Consider the following 16,714-nt stretch of genomic DNA (forward strand, 5'->3'; position numbering starts at 1 on the left):
ATGCTTTAGGTTGAAGGAGACACCCATTTCACAAGACGATCCTCTGATCTTCATGTACACATACACTGCTACCCTGACTCCATCCACCTTCAGCTATCTCACGCACATTCACATACACGAATGCACTCGAAGGCAGTGAAATAAGAAATGGGATATAAATCTGTACTGTTCCCGAGAGGTATGCTGGTATTCTGCATATACGCATGAACGTGCACACATACAAATCCCTTCTAGTGTCCCCAGAAACCACAATGCCTGGTAGGAAGAACTGCATGAGCAGGAGAGCACAGCAAATACACAGCAGGCACTATGGCAGGGACCTGCTGCTGCTCCCTTTGACTGTGCTAGCCTGTCACTGGCCCACAAACATCTGACCAGTGACCAACAGCGCACTTACATGTGTAGGAAAGAGGGTTAATGCAAAGCATGTAATAAACATATTTATATGGTTTACATAAAGAATTTCAGAAAAAACACATTTTTAAAAACAAAGTTTAATCATACTTGTTAAAAACAAGACTTTTCTTAAGAATGCTTATATAATGAGTATAAATTTCAACTTCCATTATTCCAATTAACTTCAATTCTTGATTCAAATTATGCTTTCCAAATTAAAATAATATACCAAATAGGACAAGTTGTAAATTTAAACCTAAGACTTCTATTAAGTGATAAGTGAGTAAATCAAGAAAAAAAAATGCTTTAACACTAAGATTCTACCTATCACACATATAGGAAAAAAAATGAATGAATATCCTATTTTACTGGCATGGTGTACAGGGTCCTTTTAAGGTAAAAACTCTGCACAGGAATTTACTTTCTGTGTCTTACTCAGCACTTGGCAATTCTACCTGCAACATTCTATGGTGGAGAGGTTAGAGAACAGGGTCACACTTCCAAGTGTAAAGGACTGATACATTAATTCCTTAAAGGGAGCGGATGACCTGGCTACACGACTTCATGCACAGAACTGTATCTGGTAGCACAGTTAGAGGACAACTGGAGAGTTAAACTTAAACGGCTGTAGGAAACATTCAAGACAGAAGAAAGCTACATAATCCAAGTTTTTGGTTACTAATTAAAATTAAAATTAAAAATTTGAGGCTGGCATCCCTATTTCACTAATCTTGAGCTTCTGACCATACTCTGCAATAATGAAGGTGACTTTCTCCCCAGCTACACAGGCACCGCCACCTAGTGGCCAGTTCACAGACAATGGAATGGTGTGTCAAATTACCATTTTATTAGGTAAATGCACTAGTACATAAGCTATTACCAGCAAAACAACAAAACACCCTACCTCAAGTATTATACAATGTGCTTGCATTGAATCTCTTCTCATTTCTGTATTCATTCCTCATTACATGGCAACAGCACTCAGACATCAATGCACTGCAGGAAAGAACTGAATTCTCAAATGACTCTCAGTTGCAACAGTAAGTAGCAAGGACTGTACAAACTCCTCCTGTCTTCCCTATGTTCTTAGTGGAGACCACTGAACCATCTACCAGCACAGAAGCAGCTCTACTCCTGGTGAACACATCTTTACAGTCAGAATAGAATCATATGTTCCTCTTAAGTTTACAAGTAGAAACTAAATATTAGCAACATTCCCCTTTTGAGGTGCTGTTTATAAAAGTTCCTCAGTGTGGTGAAATAGGAATACGGAATCAGTGATCCTAACTATAAATTTTCCTAACTGGGAAGTCATAGCACACACAGAACCTGCACATACTGCGGAGGAAGGGGGGATGACAACCCAATGAGAGGCTGCTCTTAGGTAGACCCCAAAAGACCAATGTGATCAGTATTTTTACAACTGAAGGGAACACTGGGCAAAAAGGGCCAAATTTATTAAAGTCCTCATAGAAAAATGCTGACAACCCTCGTAAGCCACTGTAAATTCCTTGGAGACTTCATAGAATTCCAGGGCTGAGTTCACAAAAATTCTTTTGGTCTCTCATGTGTCAATAATCAGGAAAGAAGTGCTCTCTCACTTAATATTCTACTCGTGGTGTGGAGAGCCTGGTCACAGAAAACAATGATTCCAGTGACTTCACACATCAAACCAACATGGCAGGGTCAAGCTGACCTCCCTGGCCGCCCAGGGCCAAAGCCATACAGCTGAACAGTGTGTGCTTCAGCCGCACAGGCCAACACTCATAGGCCTGGCAACTATTTTTAGGTTACTACCTTTGGCTGCCTTTCCTTAAAAAAAAAAAAAAAAAACCTTCAAGTTTCTCTCCCTCAAAATGGAGAGGCCATGTTTTAACTATGAGTTATTATAAATTACAAATCTGGACACTTGTTAAAAAAAAATGAGGCTTCTGTTTAATCACTTGGGAAAAGGAGTCACTCTAAGATTTACAGTTCACAAAGTTATAATATTGTGCTTGGAACACAGAGAACCAGTTATTAACTTCTTCCTCCTATTATAAATAATAACAGCTCAGGCCAGGTCACCATGACCTCTGACAGATGTAGGAAACAAGTTATTTTCTCCTCTTACGATTAGAGCACATCACAAGACTTCTTGTCTTTTAATAAATGTCCTGGTACTCTTGAGTTTCCCTTTCAATTCATTTAATTTCAACAATCTGTCAAAGAGAGCCAATAAACAAACCCTGAATTACATTCTACTGCATTTTTAAACCCTCAAACTCAAGACTATAAAAATATCTTATGTGTCTTCCAACTTGGCCACCCTGATACTTTTCCATATACCACAGGCCACCCCTAGATACAAAGGCAGGGGGCCAAGCTCCACGGTCTACTTGGAGCCTGTGGACAGGAGGGCGATGAGTCCAGATGAAGCACTTATGGACAAAATGTAGTTCCTGCAAAGAATTTAACGTTAAGGAAAAAGTGAAACGCCCAAATTAGTTTTCAACAATAAAAGAGCTTTTCCTTATTGACAAAAATATGCACATGTAGCTGCACTGTCTGTAAACACAATTTGTAACATGGGAGGCTATAAAACATGAAAAAATACCCACAAGCAATGTGTCTGAATACTGAAGACACTTGAGACAAACTTAGAACTAATCACACAGAACACATCTTAGTTCCATTTAACCCTTATGAGAAGAGCTGATCAAAGAACACACAGACACAAACACAAAACAGCAAAGGGAGAAAATTCTCATGTCAATCACAGTGCTACTATAGTTGGCCTATAAGGCAAGGAGATTCTGAAAGTTCATGGCTGTTTACAGACTCTGAAGAAGCCATGTTGGGGCCACTCTAGCAAGGCACACCAGTATTCCCAAAAGATGTTGAGTTGGAAGGTATCTGATGTTTTACCTCTGATTGTTAAAACTCTGGCTGCATTTTCCTGGGTAACACCTTTAATAGAAAATTACAAAGTTCAATTTAAAATCATCTTGAAAATACTATAAACTATGCATTTATAACTACCCTGGCAATCCAACTAACCCCAAGGCCAGCAAATAAGAGAGCATAAAGGAACCAGTAAAGACAGCACATTACTCTGACTTCGACTCCTTGTAGAAAGGTAGGTAGACAAAGTCACACATACAATGTAAGACTGTTTTGTAACACTTGTCATTTACCATAAAACTACAATTTATAAACTTAAAAAAACACTGAGTCAAGGCAGAACTGTCTAAGCTCTAAGTCCACAGACACCTGCCTACAGTCTGTGCTACCTAACTGACTCTGGGGAGTTTTGCTTCCACTAATATACAAGACAGCTTAAAGATAAAACGAACTACTGTTTATAGTCTTCTGAAAACTTTCTAAAGGATACACTGTGGGGTTGAAGTTCTTCAGTATAAAGAAGGAAGCGACAATGACCAAAACCAGGAACAGAGTGTTGTTATAGAAGATGGAGAATGTTGTGGCTTCATAATCAGCAACTTCATTCTTCTTCCACAAGATTCTAGAGATACAAGTTACACAAGTTTAAAAATATGACCAAAAACTATATACCAAATGGTTCCCACTTGTTACAAGACATCCTTGTAACAAGTATTCAAGGATGAGAATGCATTTGCAGTATTAAATTTAGAGCAAATTATCTCCTTTCTGCCACTGAATTCTGTTTTCCTTGTTGATGCTAAATAACAGTTGATGGGTATCTTACCATTTTCCCAAAGAGCCAAGGCTACAGTAGAAGAGACTGACATTAATTACAACCGGCTTGATTTTGTAAGCACCTAAAATAGGTGTCTTTGTTTAAGAGTCCCAGAAAAGGGAGTATCCAACCTGAGGCCCATGGCCCAGCCATACATGTCCCAGGACTGCTATAGATGTGACTTAACACATTTATAGATGATATCGAATCAAAGATCCAAAGGCTAATATCCTTGGTCTCACTTAAAACTTGGTCTCAGAGGTTAGAATGATATAGGATTCTCTGGTCAGCTTCTCTGGAGGCATAGATCAAGTCTTTAGTTTCACACCTTACAAGAGATAATGCCAAGAACACAACCAGTCACAATCTCACCAGATCTATCTTCAGCTATCTTTACTAATTTGGATATGAAATTTACATGATCTTTAGGAAGATGTTTTTAATTTCCATAAAATTCTTACTTTTAAATCTGTTTAAATTGCTCAAATATCTATATGCCTTTTATCCCTCCAAACAGGCCAAGAGAATATTTCATAATGCTTCTGATTAACACAGATTTTACTCCACTTGGCTAATTAACTTTGCAAAATCATTCTTTAAAGAGTAGATTGTAACCCACTGGTGGAGTATGCAATGAAATAAACTGATCGAATGCCTACATAAACTAACTGAAGGAGTTCAGACTTGCTTTTCTTTTTGAATGCAACAGAAAAAAAATTAAGAATCCACCACATACAATACAGTAATTACTGTTTCCAGAAACATCTATATACATGTACAATCATATTGGGTTAAAAAATAAAAGGCTGCTTCATTATGGAGTAATCATCAAAAAAATTAAAACCTGCAACTCTAGCTACAAAAGCAAGATATCCCAGCAAGATACAAAAGCCTCCCAAACACCACCCCAGGGGCTAGTAATTGACACTTCTACTCTAGTCCAAATTCAAGAAGCTTGGCTATAGGAGCTAAAATATATTATCACCTGATCTTTACCATAAGAAATCTGTAGCCTCTTGTAAATATATAGTCTATTTCCTTGATTTTATAAACACTATGTACTAATAAATTTACTCTACTTTGGGAAACAGGAAGAATACTACATTAAAGTGCAGTTAACAATATTCTGATTTCAAAGAAAAGTAAATATAAGTCTACATTGAAGGAAATACATTTTACCACTCTAACACTGCTCCAAGGAAATCAGGCATAGTACGCTGCATAGGGCCAATGCACCTGAATGTTAAAAAAACATTCAGAATCAACACAGCTATTTTTAACTCTGGCATAAGAGCCAGTGAGCTATGGCATGCTTTTATTCTGCTGATTAAATCATCCCAGTGACATCTGAGCAGGTCTCCCTAACTCTCTTCTTGCCATGACCTGAAACAAAATCACCTCCAAAACAAGTGAGATGAAAGTCTGATGATTCAATCCACGATGCTCCCCTAGCTCCCATGTTACATTAGGGTACATAAGCCAGGACCGTCCAAATGCCTTCCAAACATTTCTGGTCCACCACACACTGGTTATTTTGAGGTAATTAAAAGAACTCCAAATGTCCTCCAAATATACTAATTACCAATGATTCTCCCAAAGCTTCACTAGCTTGGGAGACTATTTACCAAGCAATCATTCTTTAGGAACAGCTTGTTAAAAAAAGAAAAAGGGTAGACCAAACAATGGTCACAACCAGATAACTGACAAAGAGCTTCAGGCCACCAAGGAGTAACAGTCAGACTTTGGAACACAAGCTCAACCTCTAACTTGCCATCGCTTACTTCCATCCTAGTGGCATGATATGTGCATGCCTAAAGTTATAAATGGAACCTGGAGAGAAACACAAGCTGTTGTACCTTTCCTTACATCAAATCTCTTGGAATCAACTTATCCTCTGACAGCAATTTACCAAATCTTAATGAGTCTCTGATCTGTTATCCAGATTAATCATGAGTCTAGACCTGGAAAAAACTTTGAGAGAGAAAAATACTAACAATACTAATTTCTACTGGTAACAAAAGGAATTTTATAATCTGCACTTTACACATTCACCTGACACCTTTGAAATAGCTAAGTCAACAAATAACAAAGAAGTTTTCCTCCCAGTTCCCGCTAAACTTACTGGCAATGACTACTTGAACACTGCACTGAAAAGATTCTGAGCTGTGACTCCATATAAAAACCAGAGCAGACTAGGCAAGTCTGCAGTGGGCAGGTGAGACCTACCTATTTGCCATTTCCAATGCATCTCCAAAACCTTGATAGCTATGCCAAATACTCTGAAATTTGGTTAACTATGCTATGTACGCCAATTTAACAAATATTGTTTCCACAATTCAACAAAAGCGTTTTAGGGTTACAGATTCTCTTTTATTCATACTCAAAATAATGCAACCAAAGAGCTCTGCAGCAAATTACTGCTCCCTACAAAAGGCCTTCATCGCCTTCATTGACTTTAATATCATGTCCTTAGTTTTATAAAGTATCCACAGAAGATAATCATTTCTTTAAAGTTTGGTATCTTTCCAAACCACTACAGAAGCATTGATTATTAAGTTACTTGGTGTTCCTTAAATTAGGATCCACTTGATAAAATCATTCCAAGGGCCAGTGCCAGGAAGACTTTTCTGCAGGGCTTGCATGCTGCTCCCCATCAGAGTGAAAACAGCATGACCTCATATGCTTCCTCAACACTTGGGAACTAAAAAGAGGTGCAGTGCTCAAATGCTAGGGCTAATTCCAAGGTCTTCATTTAAACACCTTTTCCTCCTTTTAAATATTTTCAAGTCTTATAAAATTCTATTACTTTACAAGGCCCACACAAAGTCTTTCTGGAGGAAAATGTAGTAAAAGTCCCATCCCATAAAGCATGCTGCTAAAGCGTAAGATCCATGAAAACAAACTATGCTGATGACTATTAAACCATCTGGTAACTCCTTACTTTTCTTTCTTTTTTTTTTGGGGGGGGGTGTCAGGGTGGGTCTTTTGAAACCAGGTTTCTCTGTGTAGTGCTGGCTGTACTGGAATGCGCTCAGGAGACAAGGCTGGCCTAGAGCTCAGAGATTCACCTGCCTCTGGGATTAAAGGGGTGTGCTGCCCCCATCACACCCAGCCCATCTGGTAACTTTTATGCACTAATTTACTTGATCAATTAAAGGCTTAGGTAGTTTACACAGATGGATTGTTTGGGAAGTCTTCCAAGAGCAGCTGGCCAGAAAAACATGGTTTTTTTAAAAAAAAGGGTTTAACAAATATACCACCACAGACTCAGGCAACAGAGGACAAAGCTAGTTCTTTCTTTCCCCAGATAGTATATCCAGTATTCATATACACCATGGACAGCCCTGGGGAAACTGAGATCACAACTACTGAAAATGTTAATATAATACCCCCGTACCCCTACAGATTTCAAAGGGCTAACTGACATACAAGGGCACATAAGGAAGTTCTCTTGCGCCCTAAATTCCAGTACAACAAGCTTCTGGTACAAGCTTCCAAGTCAGACAGCCTGTATTAGCACTGATCTACGTTCAACAGTCAAGGCAACAAGTTTGAGCCTTAGATGAAGTTAACAATAGCACCTACTATCTCACTCTGTGCCTGAAATTATATTTGCATCACTTGCCCCCTTCCTTTTCTCTGCAACCCCTCCCATGAATTCCCCTTTGTTCCTTTTCAAATTCATAAACTTTTCCTTTACGTGGGGGTGGGGTGATGATATGTATCATGTGTATTCCTAATTATATAATTATAACCTGCTCAATCTGTATGATACCTCTATGTGTGCGTTTTCAGGGCTGACCATTTGGTACTGGACAACCAACTACTGCGCTCTTCCCCAGAGACTATTTCTCCCACTCTCAGCTTTCTTTAGTTGCCTGTTGTTCTCTGTCAGGGTTGAAGCCTCATGAACATTCCCCTTCCCCATCAGATTGTCCACTGGTATCTTCCTTGTTCAGGCCACCATTAGGCACCCATGCTAACGGGTTTCATGGGTGTAGCTCCTCTGACATTTTCAGTAGACTAAATCTCACAGAAAACTTCCTGTTGCTCTGGTTCTTACAACCTTTCTCTCCCCTCTTCAGTTAATGATTCCTGAGCTGTAAATGCAGGAGTTATGTGGATGTACACCTCATTCTTTGGAACAAATCAACTGTACATAGCTCAAAGAAAACACTCTAGCGTTCACAAAAATTAAAAAAAAAAAAAATCAGCCATTACTATCACCATTGCTACCACTTACCCAATTCCAACACCTACCGTCTTTAATGAGAATTCAAAAACCTATTTAGTAACAAGGTTTATAACTACCACTTTAATAAGAGCCAAAGGGCGGTTAAAGAAACAGATTAGGAACCCAACGCATGTAGAAGTGGGCATGTAATCCCTGTATCCCACCTGAGAAAGAATCAGTAGGATCACTAGGAGTTGCTGACCATAGGGCTGTTCCAGGTTTCTCAAAAGACCACAGTGGAAAGTGATAGAAGAAATACCTGACATGTCTTCTGGCCTCTAATGCACATCCCTATGTACACATACACACACACACACACACACACACACACACACACACACACACACATCAAACCTTTCATCTTTCTCCTTCCGAGACATCTTTCTATTATCAGCTTCAGAAAGTTTTCGAGTCACTTCTTTGGAAACAGCATCCTCCCTCTTCTGTGCTACTCTGAAAGAAAACACAGAAAGAAAAAGGTTTCCACATGCTCTAGAGATGAAAATCAGATTCACAAAAACACTCTGTACTCACATTTTATATTGGCAATGAATGACACTTTACATTTCAAGAAAGTCAACTGGACAGAAAGTTTTAAGTTTATTACACCATACAAACCTAAGAGAAATTAAAAAAACTCTGAAGATGTGATTTCTTAGTGTGGGGATTTTATTTCTGCTTGAAAGGGAACATTTTCCAAGGCTGAGGTACTTAATATGGGTATAAAAGTCAAATGCTATTAGCACAATTTATTTAGGAGTCACTGTAACTACATTTCATTTTCCTTAAGTTTACAAGCTGATGTTTATAAATGATGTGATTTCAATTACCAGTATACTACATGATAGACAACTTGATTTAATACACGAAGAAAAATAACAAATACAATATCTTAAAGCTATGCTTTTAACTCCAATCCAAAGAACAATTTCATTTAAGAAATAACAGAACATGGCCAGAGGCTGACTATAATACTTTTAGTTAACACTGAGTCACGCAGAAATGCTTAGCTCAAGAACTCAAGAACTCAGATGAGAATTAGTAGATCTTAGAGGAGAGGAAGTATGTGAAAAGCAAACTCATCAGCTGGCCATGAAAGTAAACATCTGTAGTCCCAGTGCTTGGAAGTGGACACGCAAGCCAGCCTCAGCTGCATGATACCTTGTCTCAGAAAGAACACACAGATCAAACCAACAAAAATATCTACAAGTGAGTTTTATCAGGTGGGGTTATTAGTAAAAAAGGTCAATGTAAAACTGATACTCAACAAAGTGTATTTTTCACAAGTACAAGCTACAGTTAGCCCTATAGAAAAGGGTAATAATAGCATGCCCCAAGGCACTCCTACTATAAAAACATTGAATAGAGCATCCCAACAGGACAGATAACACAGAAATGGAAGAAGCCTGTTTACTGTGTTCAAGTCCTCAGACTCACATCACCAGACTGTATTTGGTTCTGATCAGTATAAAGGAAAACTGGACAAATTAGAATGGACTCAAGAGAATACCCAAGGTCATTCATTTGGGGTGTACATTTTCTGCTTGATTCAAGCACAAGAGCCTGTAGAATCTACAGTCTCGGTGCAAGGTAAGCACGGGCTTTGGCTGATGTTCCCCATGCTTCCATCTCTAGCTTTCCTTTTAACAAAGTTAAAACTGACATTGTGGGGAAGAAGACCTTCCCTATCAGTGGACTGGGGGAGGAGCATAGGTGGAGAAGGGGAAGAAAAGGTGGAGTTGGGAGGGGAGAAGGGAGGGAGCTGCAGGGGGCAATACAAAGTGAATAAATTGTAATTAATAAAAATAAAAATTAAAAAAAATACTATGGGTCAATTTCAATGAATTACCCAAGGGAGATAAAGTTAGAACCCTGCAGGGTACATTATAATTCTAAAGATAAAGCTCATGTGACATTATTATGTAAAAACCACCCTTTCCAGTGTTTCTTTCATTTCTAAGAAGCCAGGTTTTTTAGGGAGAGACTCTTCTCTCAGCCCCTCTAGCAAACAAGAGACTATTTCCTAAATTTAACTCCAGGCCCCTTTTCCATATAAAGCCTCCAAAGAGATGGGCATGGTTTACAACAAAATGTCCTTAGCTGAACATCAAAACACACACAGGCATAGTCTCAGGTCCAGGAGACTTACGTTAAAAAAAAAAAAAAACCATAAGTCTTCAAAATAACATAAGTCTCCAAAGAATGCAAGCTCGTCTGTGAACTCTATGCAGGGTAAATCTACCTGAACGATCCTAAACTAGATAACCACTTCTCTTGCAGGACCAGCATCCTGTTATCTGCCAAGTACAGACTCAACCCACCAATTACTCCAAAGAGAAGACCTCTGCAGTGTCAGATGTGTGAGGTCTGCTGGAAAATGTATCTCAGTCAGTTTCCAACAAGACACCCAACTCAAGGGGTCACAGTATCAACTGAAATAATGCATGGAAACTGTGTTTTTATTCCTTTTTTTCCCCATCAGTACATCAGAACCCTTCAGGGGAAAAACATGTATTTAATTTCCTAAAACGAAATGTTATTACAAACACTATTTAAATCATGACACCTTTTAAAAAAAATAAATTCTAAAAGTATTCACTGCAACCTTCAATGTTCTTACATGCTAGAGGTGGCGCTTGATGGCTTAACATGTTACACATGTGATCCTACTTCAGCACTCCCTTCTGAATTACTGTTAAAATCCCTACCTTATAGCTCTAGAGTCAAAAGTATCCAGAAAAAATATATCGCCCAAGACAACACCCTAAGAGTGCAGAGCAGACCCTGGAATCAGCACTTGTTGACTCTGGACCTGTCTGGAGCAGGGGGAACGTGTAGAGCCACAGGACAACTTTTGGGACTTGGTTCTCTCTTTCCATTGTGGGTTCTGGGAAGCAAACTCGGGTCACTGGGTTTGCACGGCAAGTTCTTTTACCCACTGAGCTATCTCAGAGCCCTAAATCTACAGTTTCTATGTCAGAAACAATACTTACTACCTCAAAACTATGGCTAAAAGAAAATTCTACTTAAAAGCCTACTAAACTGGCAAGCCACTGAAATTTTACTAAACTAAAATGTATCATTAACTATTCTAAGAGATATAAAGCAAAAGACATAGCAGCTGTCCTCAAGAAGCCTAGAGTAGGAATCAGATAAAAAGAACAATTCGGTGCCAATGAAGTTCATAAACAATTAAGTTCAAAACAAGTAAGAGAGCTAAAGGGACAGTCATTGAAGGTTCTATTCTGATGAATTCTCATTCCGTATATATCTACGCATGTCCTACGATATCTCATATGTCCTATGAGAACAGAGTACAGAAGGATAGAGAACCAAATAAGCTGAATCTTGAAATAGCAGGTGGCAAAAAGGCTGGGAAGCAGAAAGATGACAGAGATGACCTGATTAGTCTGCTGGTCTAGCAAAACTACAATCATGAAGCCCAAGCCTTTGCATAGCTAGAATCACAGCAAAGGGTATTGAGGCAACTGCTGGCCCATCTTTTAAAAAGAACTCTTTAACTGAAATTGTAAAACACCATCAATTCCTTGCCAACTGCAAGGGCCTTATAAAGACAACAAAACAGAGGAATGATCAAAGTCAGGCAAGAATTCTCCATAAAGGTTTTTTGGGTCTTGAAATAACAGAAGCAAGGCGGGGGGGGAGGGGGAGGATCCTGAATGGAAGTGGGCATAAGACACACACAAAGGATGACAAGGGTATGTCTAATTCTGAAGGGTTAGGCTAAACTCACAGGAAGGAAGTAGAATTTGATTCTAAAAACCTGAAAGAACTTTTGATGGTACTGTATAAAAAGAAGGAAAAAAAAAAAAGCATGATGTGTTAAGATAGTTAACAAAATAAAAATGACAGATGAAGAGGAATACACCACTTCCCAGACTTTTAGTTAAGATATGTAATCTTTAAAAAAATTCTATTATTATTACTTATTATTATTGTTTTATGGATGTTGCCTGCACAAGTATCTGTGTACCACAGGCCTGCCTGGTGCCCACAGAGGCCAGAAGAAGGCATCAAATCCCCTAGAACTAGAATTACAGATAATTGTAAGCCACCATGTGGGTGCTAAGAATTGAAATTAAGTGCTCTGGAAGAACAGCCAGCAGGCTTATCTAACCATCAGGCCACCTCTCCTGCCCATCATGTGTATATATGCTTTTATCCCAGAAAATACAAATGATGCAAGAAATAAAAAGTATCATCAAATAGCTTTACATAGTGCATGTCAGAGTATGCCCTACATTTTGTTTCCAGAGACCAGGGAGAGGCTGTTACACTGTACAATTTAATTACATTAAATTGTTTCCAAACAGAAACAATTTCTAATGAAGTGTGGATATTATGGGAAATAAAAAATGTTAAATACACAGCATGATTAAGCTCAGAATTCCTACTGCCTTTAAAGAATTACTTCAGAAGCTAGAGAGATGGCTCAATCCTTAAGAGCATATACTGCTCTTGCAGAGGACCTGAGTTCAGTTCCAACACCCACAGCAGGTGACTCAGAACTATGTGTAAATCCAGCTTCAGGGGATCTAACACTCTTTTCTGGCCCCCTCAGACCACAGCAGGTGACTCAGAACTATGTGTAATTCCAGCTTCAGGGGATCTAAAGCTCTTTTCTGACCCCCTCAGACAAACACACACACACACACACACACACACACACACACACACTTAATTCAAAAATTAAAAGTAAATCATTTAAAAAAAATTACTTTGAATAAAAAAACAAACCTAAAAGACCCTACTGAATTCACAAAAGAATATCCTACTACCCCAAAGTGTATATGAAAGCACCTCTAGAGGACATGTTTTCTAATTAAGTATTAATTCACACTCTGCAAAAGGACCACAGCACTATGAAATAACAAATTATAACCAGTGTGATTGTTCATGCCTATAACCCTAGCAACTAGTCAAAAGACAAGCCTGGGCTACATCTCTCCCTAGCTCAAATAAGCAAATAAATATTTCAATCATTCCTAATTCTACACTCTCCTATTTTATCTTTAGGAAAGCAAAGTACACAAGTGCTTACAATATAAAAATTTACTGCAGTAAAACTTGGGTTTTCTTCTCCAAAAGCTATTAAAATAACATCTTACAATATATGTGATCTTGAATTTTGAGAAATATCATTATCTTCTTTAGTCAATTCACTTATAGGATTAAATAAAATGTAACTGGCATTGAAAATATCAGAGGTTTTTGGTTTGTTTGTTTGTTTTTTATTGCTTCCAAAATTAGTAAATGGACAGCCCAGTACAATTTCTAGAAAGAACTCCACTGAGCTTCAGAAACATTAATTTATTTTGTAAATTTGTTTTTCTGATCAAAATGGCAATTTAAAACTAGGGATTAAATGTTCAACTTCCACCTTCAACACCTATCTCTGCTGAAGTGTCAGATGGCTCAAAGGTTTATCAATGCCCCGGACATCAATTAGTTTTCTTCACAAACTAAATACACACTTCAAACTAATGCTTATAGATATAAGTCATCTCTAAGAAGACACCCTACCATAAAATATGAGAGCGGGGTGGTTGAGGTTGGGGCAGGGAGTGGGGTTAGGGTACTTACTTGTGCTTGAGGACAAATTTTACGTTCTTATAGGCAAAGGCTACCAAGTAAGTGCTTACTAACGTCATCACACTGTAGAGAAGAGCAGACTGGATGAGATCCATATGCCATATTCTCCAGTACAACCCTGAGTTAAGACAAAGGGAAGGGGGAACACAAAAGGGAAGAAAACATTACTACCCCATTACACAAGCCTGCCAGATCAGTTATAGCTACACCAGATAAAGGAGAAATAGTCAACCTCACTCAGCATCTGAGGAACTCCACTAGCGGTGAGACACCCAATACACAGGGTTAGTCCCAGTTAACAAAGTTAACTCCCTTCTAACTTGAAAACAAATTTTCATCTTCTAACTTGAAAACAAACAGGTTGGGGGTGGGTCACAAGAGTTGAAATCTCATTCATGGGATACTACTGTGCTAAAATATGGTCCATTTAAAATCAAATGCTGTCTCCAAACACTGGCTAACTTGATGACGTGGCTCTTCTCTGAAATCAAAACACTGCTTTATCGGGCCATCGAACCGGCGGGCTCCACACCACATTCCCTGCACACTGTGGACATGGCCTAAGTAAGAAAACACGCTCAAAAAGCTGTGACAGGACTGCAACGCTGCGACAGTGTGGGCCAGAAGACAAGAAATTAGGAAAACCTGGGCTTGAAAACCGCGGTGGACCGCCTGCTCGGCAGTTCCCCAATCAAACGAGAAGTCCTTCCTCTCTCGCGGTTATAAAAATCCTAAACAGGGCTGGTCGCTCGCCGCTGACCTCTGGCCCCAGCCTAACTTCTGGTCATTCTGCATATCAAAAGGATGCTCAGGGGGGAAGGGGGGTTCGCCGTGGGTCGCGCTGCAAATTCGGCGAAGGATACATCCGTGGGTCTCCCATCTGGTTCAACAAGTAGAGAGGGGGAGGGCAGGTGGCGACACGCGTGGACCGATAGGAGAATCAGGCCAGAGCCCGCGCCCGGCAAGCCACGGGTGACTTCCCGCGGACGCCGCTCCCGACCCTAGGCCGTCCGCCTCCCCGCCGCGCCCGCCACGTCCCCGCGGCCACCCGCCCGCAGCTCACAGATGGGGATGGCGGACACGATGAACGCGTTCCCGAAGAACAGCGCCGACGACTTGGCCGACAGGTTGCGGCTGAAATCCTGGAGGAGCAGGTCCTCCTCGGACTGCTGCTTGGAGCCGCCTTTGGGAGCCATGGCGGAGGGGACGACCGGAGGCCGGGAGCAGGGAAACCGGGAAGGCACCGAAAGCCGCGTGTCCGCCCGAGCCGCGTATCCGCCCGCGACCCGTCAGCGCGAACGCGGAGGCGGGACTCCGCAGGGCACGCTGCTTCGGGATTGGCTAGCCTGCCGCCGCTTCACAAGCCTCAAGGGAGGATTGGGTATACGGATAAGACTTCCGCGTTCTTCGGGCACGTGACTTCTCAAGTGCTGCAGGGATTTGTAGTTTTCCATGTATTCGTGGCACTCAGAGCAGCTAAAGCTTATCTCTAAGTCGCCTGCCTCAGTCTTCGGACGGCTTGAAGGAAACATAAGCCAACACAGGAACAATACTCTGTTTTAACTAACGAACTTTATTGGTATTTCATTTCACATGTGAACTTGTTATTTTTTTTTATTTTGTTACATTGATTGAATGGTTGGTTGCTTGATGATTGATTGATTGGAGGGCCGTGCCACAATGTTAGTGAGTGTAGAGGGCAGAAGACAACTTGAGGGAATCAGTTCTCTCCTTTCATTTTTTTTTTTTTTTTTTGGTCCCGGAGATTGAACCAAATTGTCAGGTTTGTGCCTTTACCCTCTGAGCCATCTGCATGGCCTGAGGTCTAATTATTATTATTATTATTATTATTATTATTATTATTATTAACAAAACCAGTTAGCCCCCGAGAGACTCTCTCATTCCAATCTTTAGAAACTATAAAATAAAATTAAAATTAAAATAAAAAAAACTTGTGGGTCCCGGACGTACATTCAGTAATTCAGTGAACATATGGACATATGGTTAATAACCCTGAACATTGGAGAAGAAAGTTACATCTAACACTTGCACACATTCATTATTTCATTTCGTTTTCATGGAGTCCAGGTTAGCCTCAAACTCATCATGTAATGGAAGGTAATCTTCAACTTCTGACCCTTTTGCCCGTGTGCGGTTTTATAGCAGGTCCTGGGCACCTGAACTCAGAACTTCTTGCATGCTGAGCAAGCACTCCAGTAGGTAAGTTGTATCACTAACCCCTCACCACACAGAATCCTTGAACATTGCACATCCTAGTTTCCATTGCAGATTGCGAACCTGGAGGTTGGGGACAGACCCTAGTATGTTCAACATGGGCTCTATTCACTCAAGAAATAGACATAAGGAAATAAATTATGATCATGAATTCTTCATGATGAAGCAATGATCTCCAAATGATAACATTCAGTGCTTGTCTCGTGCCTTTACAAATTATTACTATTTTGTTTCTTTTTATTTCCACTTCAGCCTTTTTAGAGTAGCATGTTTCTCTGAAATATAAGTCCAAAAGTATTCTAACTGAAACTGAAGACAACCTATGGCAGGACTCCTCTGAAGCTCAGAAAGACTATATTAACTATATGCCATTTTAACTGACCAGCTGATTGCTTTTTCTTTGAAAGGGGATACACTACCATTCCTTCACAGAAAGCCCTTCTCTTCACCACACTGCTGAGAACATTACAGTGCACAGGGCAAATGTCCTCAACCTCCAGCTTCCCTCTCAGCAGACTTTTCCCCTTTGCTTTGTC

The 16,714-nt window shown here is 39.9% G+C and overlaps 1 protein-coding gene across 1 annotated transcript; it reads right to left on the bottom strand.

Moving 5' to 3' along the window:
* Positions 1 to 476: 476 nt before the first annotated feature.
* On the bottom strand, positions 477 to 15,240 carry Ssr3 (signal sequence receptor subunit 3). The gene is made up of 5 exons (XM_021634060.2): positions 15,007 to 15,240; positions 13,935 to 14,061; positions 8,685 to 8,783; positions 3,770 to 3,901; positions 477 to 2,837 (listed from the first exon to the last, which is right to left on the bottom strand). The coding sequence occupies exons 1-5, from the start codon at positions 15,137 to 15,139 to the stop codon at positions 2,771 to 2,773; spliced, it is 558 nt and encodes a 185-aa protein (XP_021489735.1). The 5' UTR covers positions 15,140 to 15,240; the 3' UTR covers positions 477 to 2,770.
* Between the last annotated feature and the right edge of the window lie 1,474 nt (positions 15,241 to 16,714).

This window comes from Meriones unguiculatus, chromosome 2, assembly GCF_030254825.1.
Source record: "Meriones unguiculatus strain TT.TT164.6M chromosome 2, Bangor_MerUng_6.1, whole genome shotgun sequence".
In the NCBI taxonomy this organism is placed as follows: domain Eukaryota; kingdom Metazoa; phylum Chordata; class Mammalia; order Rodentia; family Muridae; genus Meriones; species Meriones unguiculatus.

What these genes read in the sequence shown, in the direction of transcription:
- Ssr3 (XM_021634060.2), bottom strand. Translation starts at nt 15,139, where the DNA reads ATGGCTCCCAAAGGCGGCTCCAAGCAGCAGTCCGAGGAGGACCTGCTC. An exon ending in CGTGTCCGCCATCCCCATCT is followed by an intron (nt 14,062 to 15,006) that starts GTGAGCTGCGGG and finishes GTCTTAACTCAG; the next exon opens with GGTTGTACTGGAGAATATGG. An exon ending in AAGAACTTCAACCCCACAGT is followed by an intron (nt 2,838 to 3,769) that starts GTATCCTTTAGA and finishes AATTCTTTGCAG; the next exon opens with GAACTACATTTTGTCCATAA.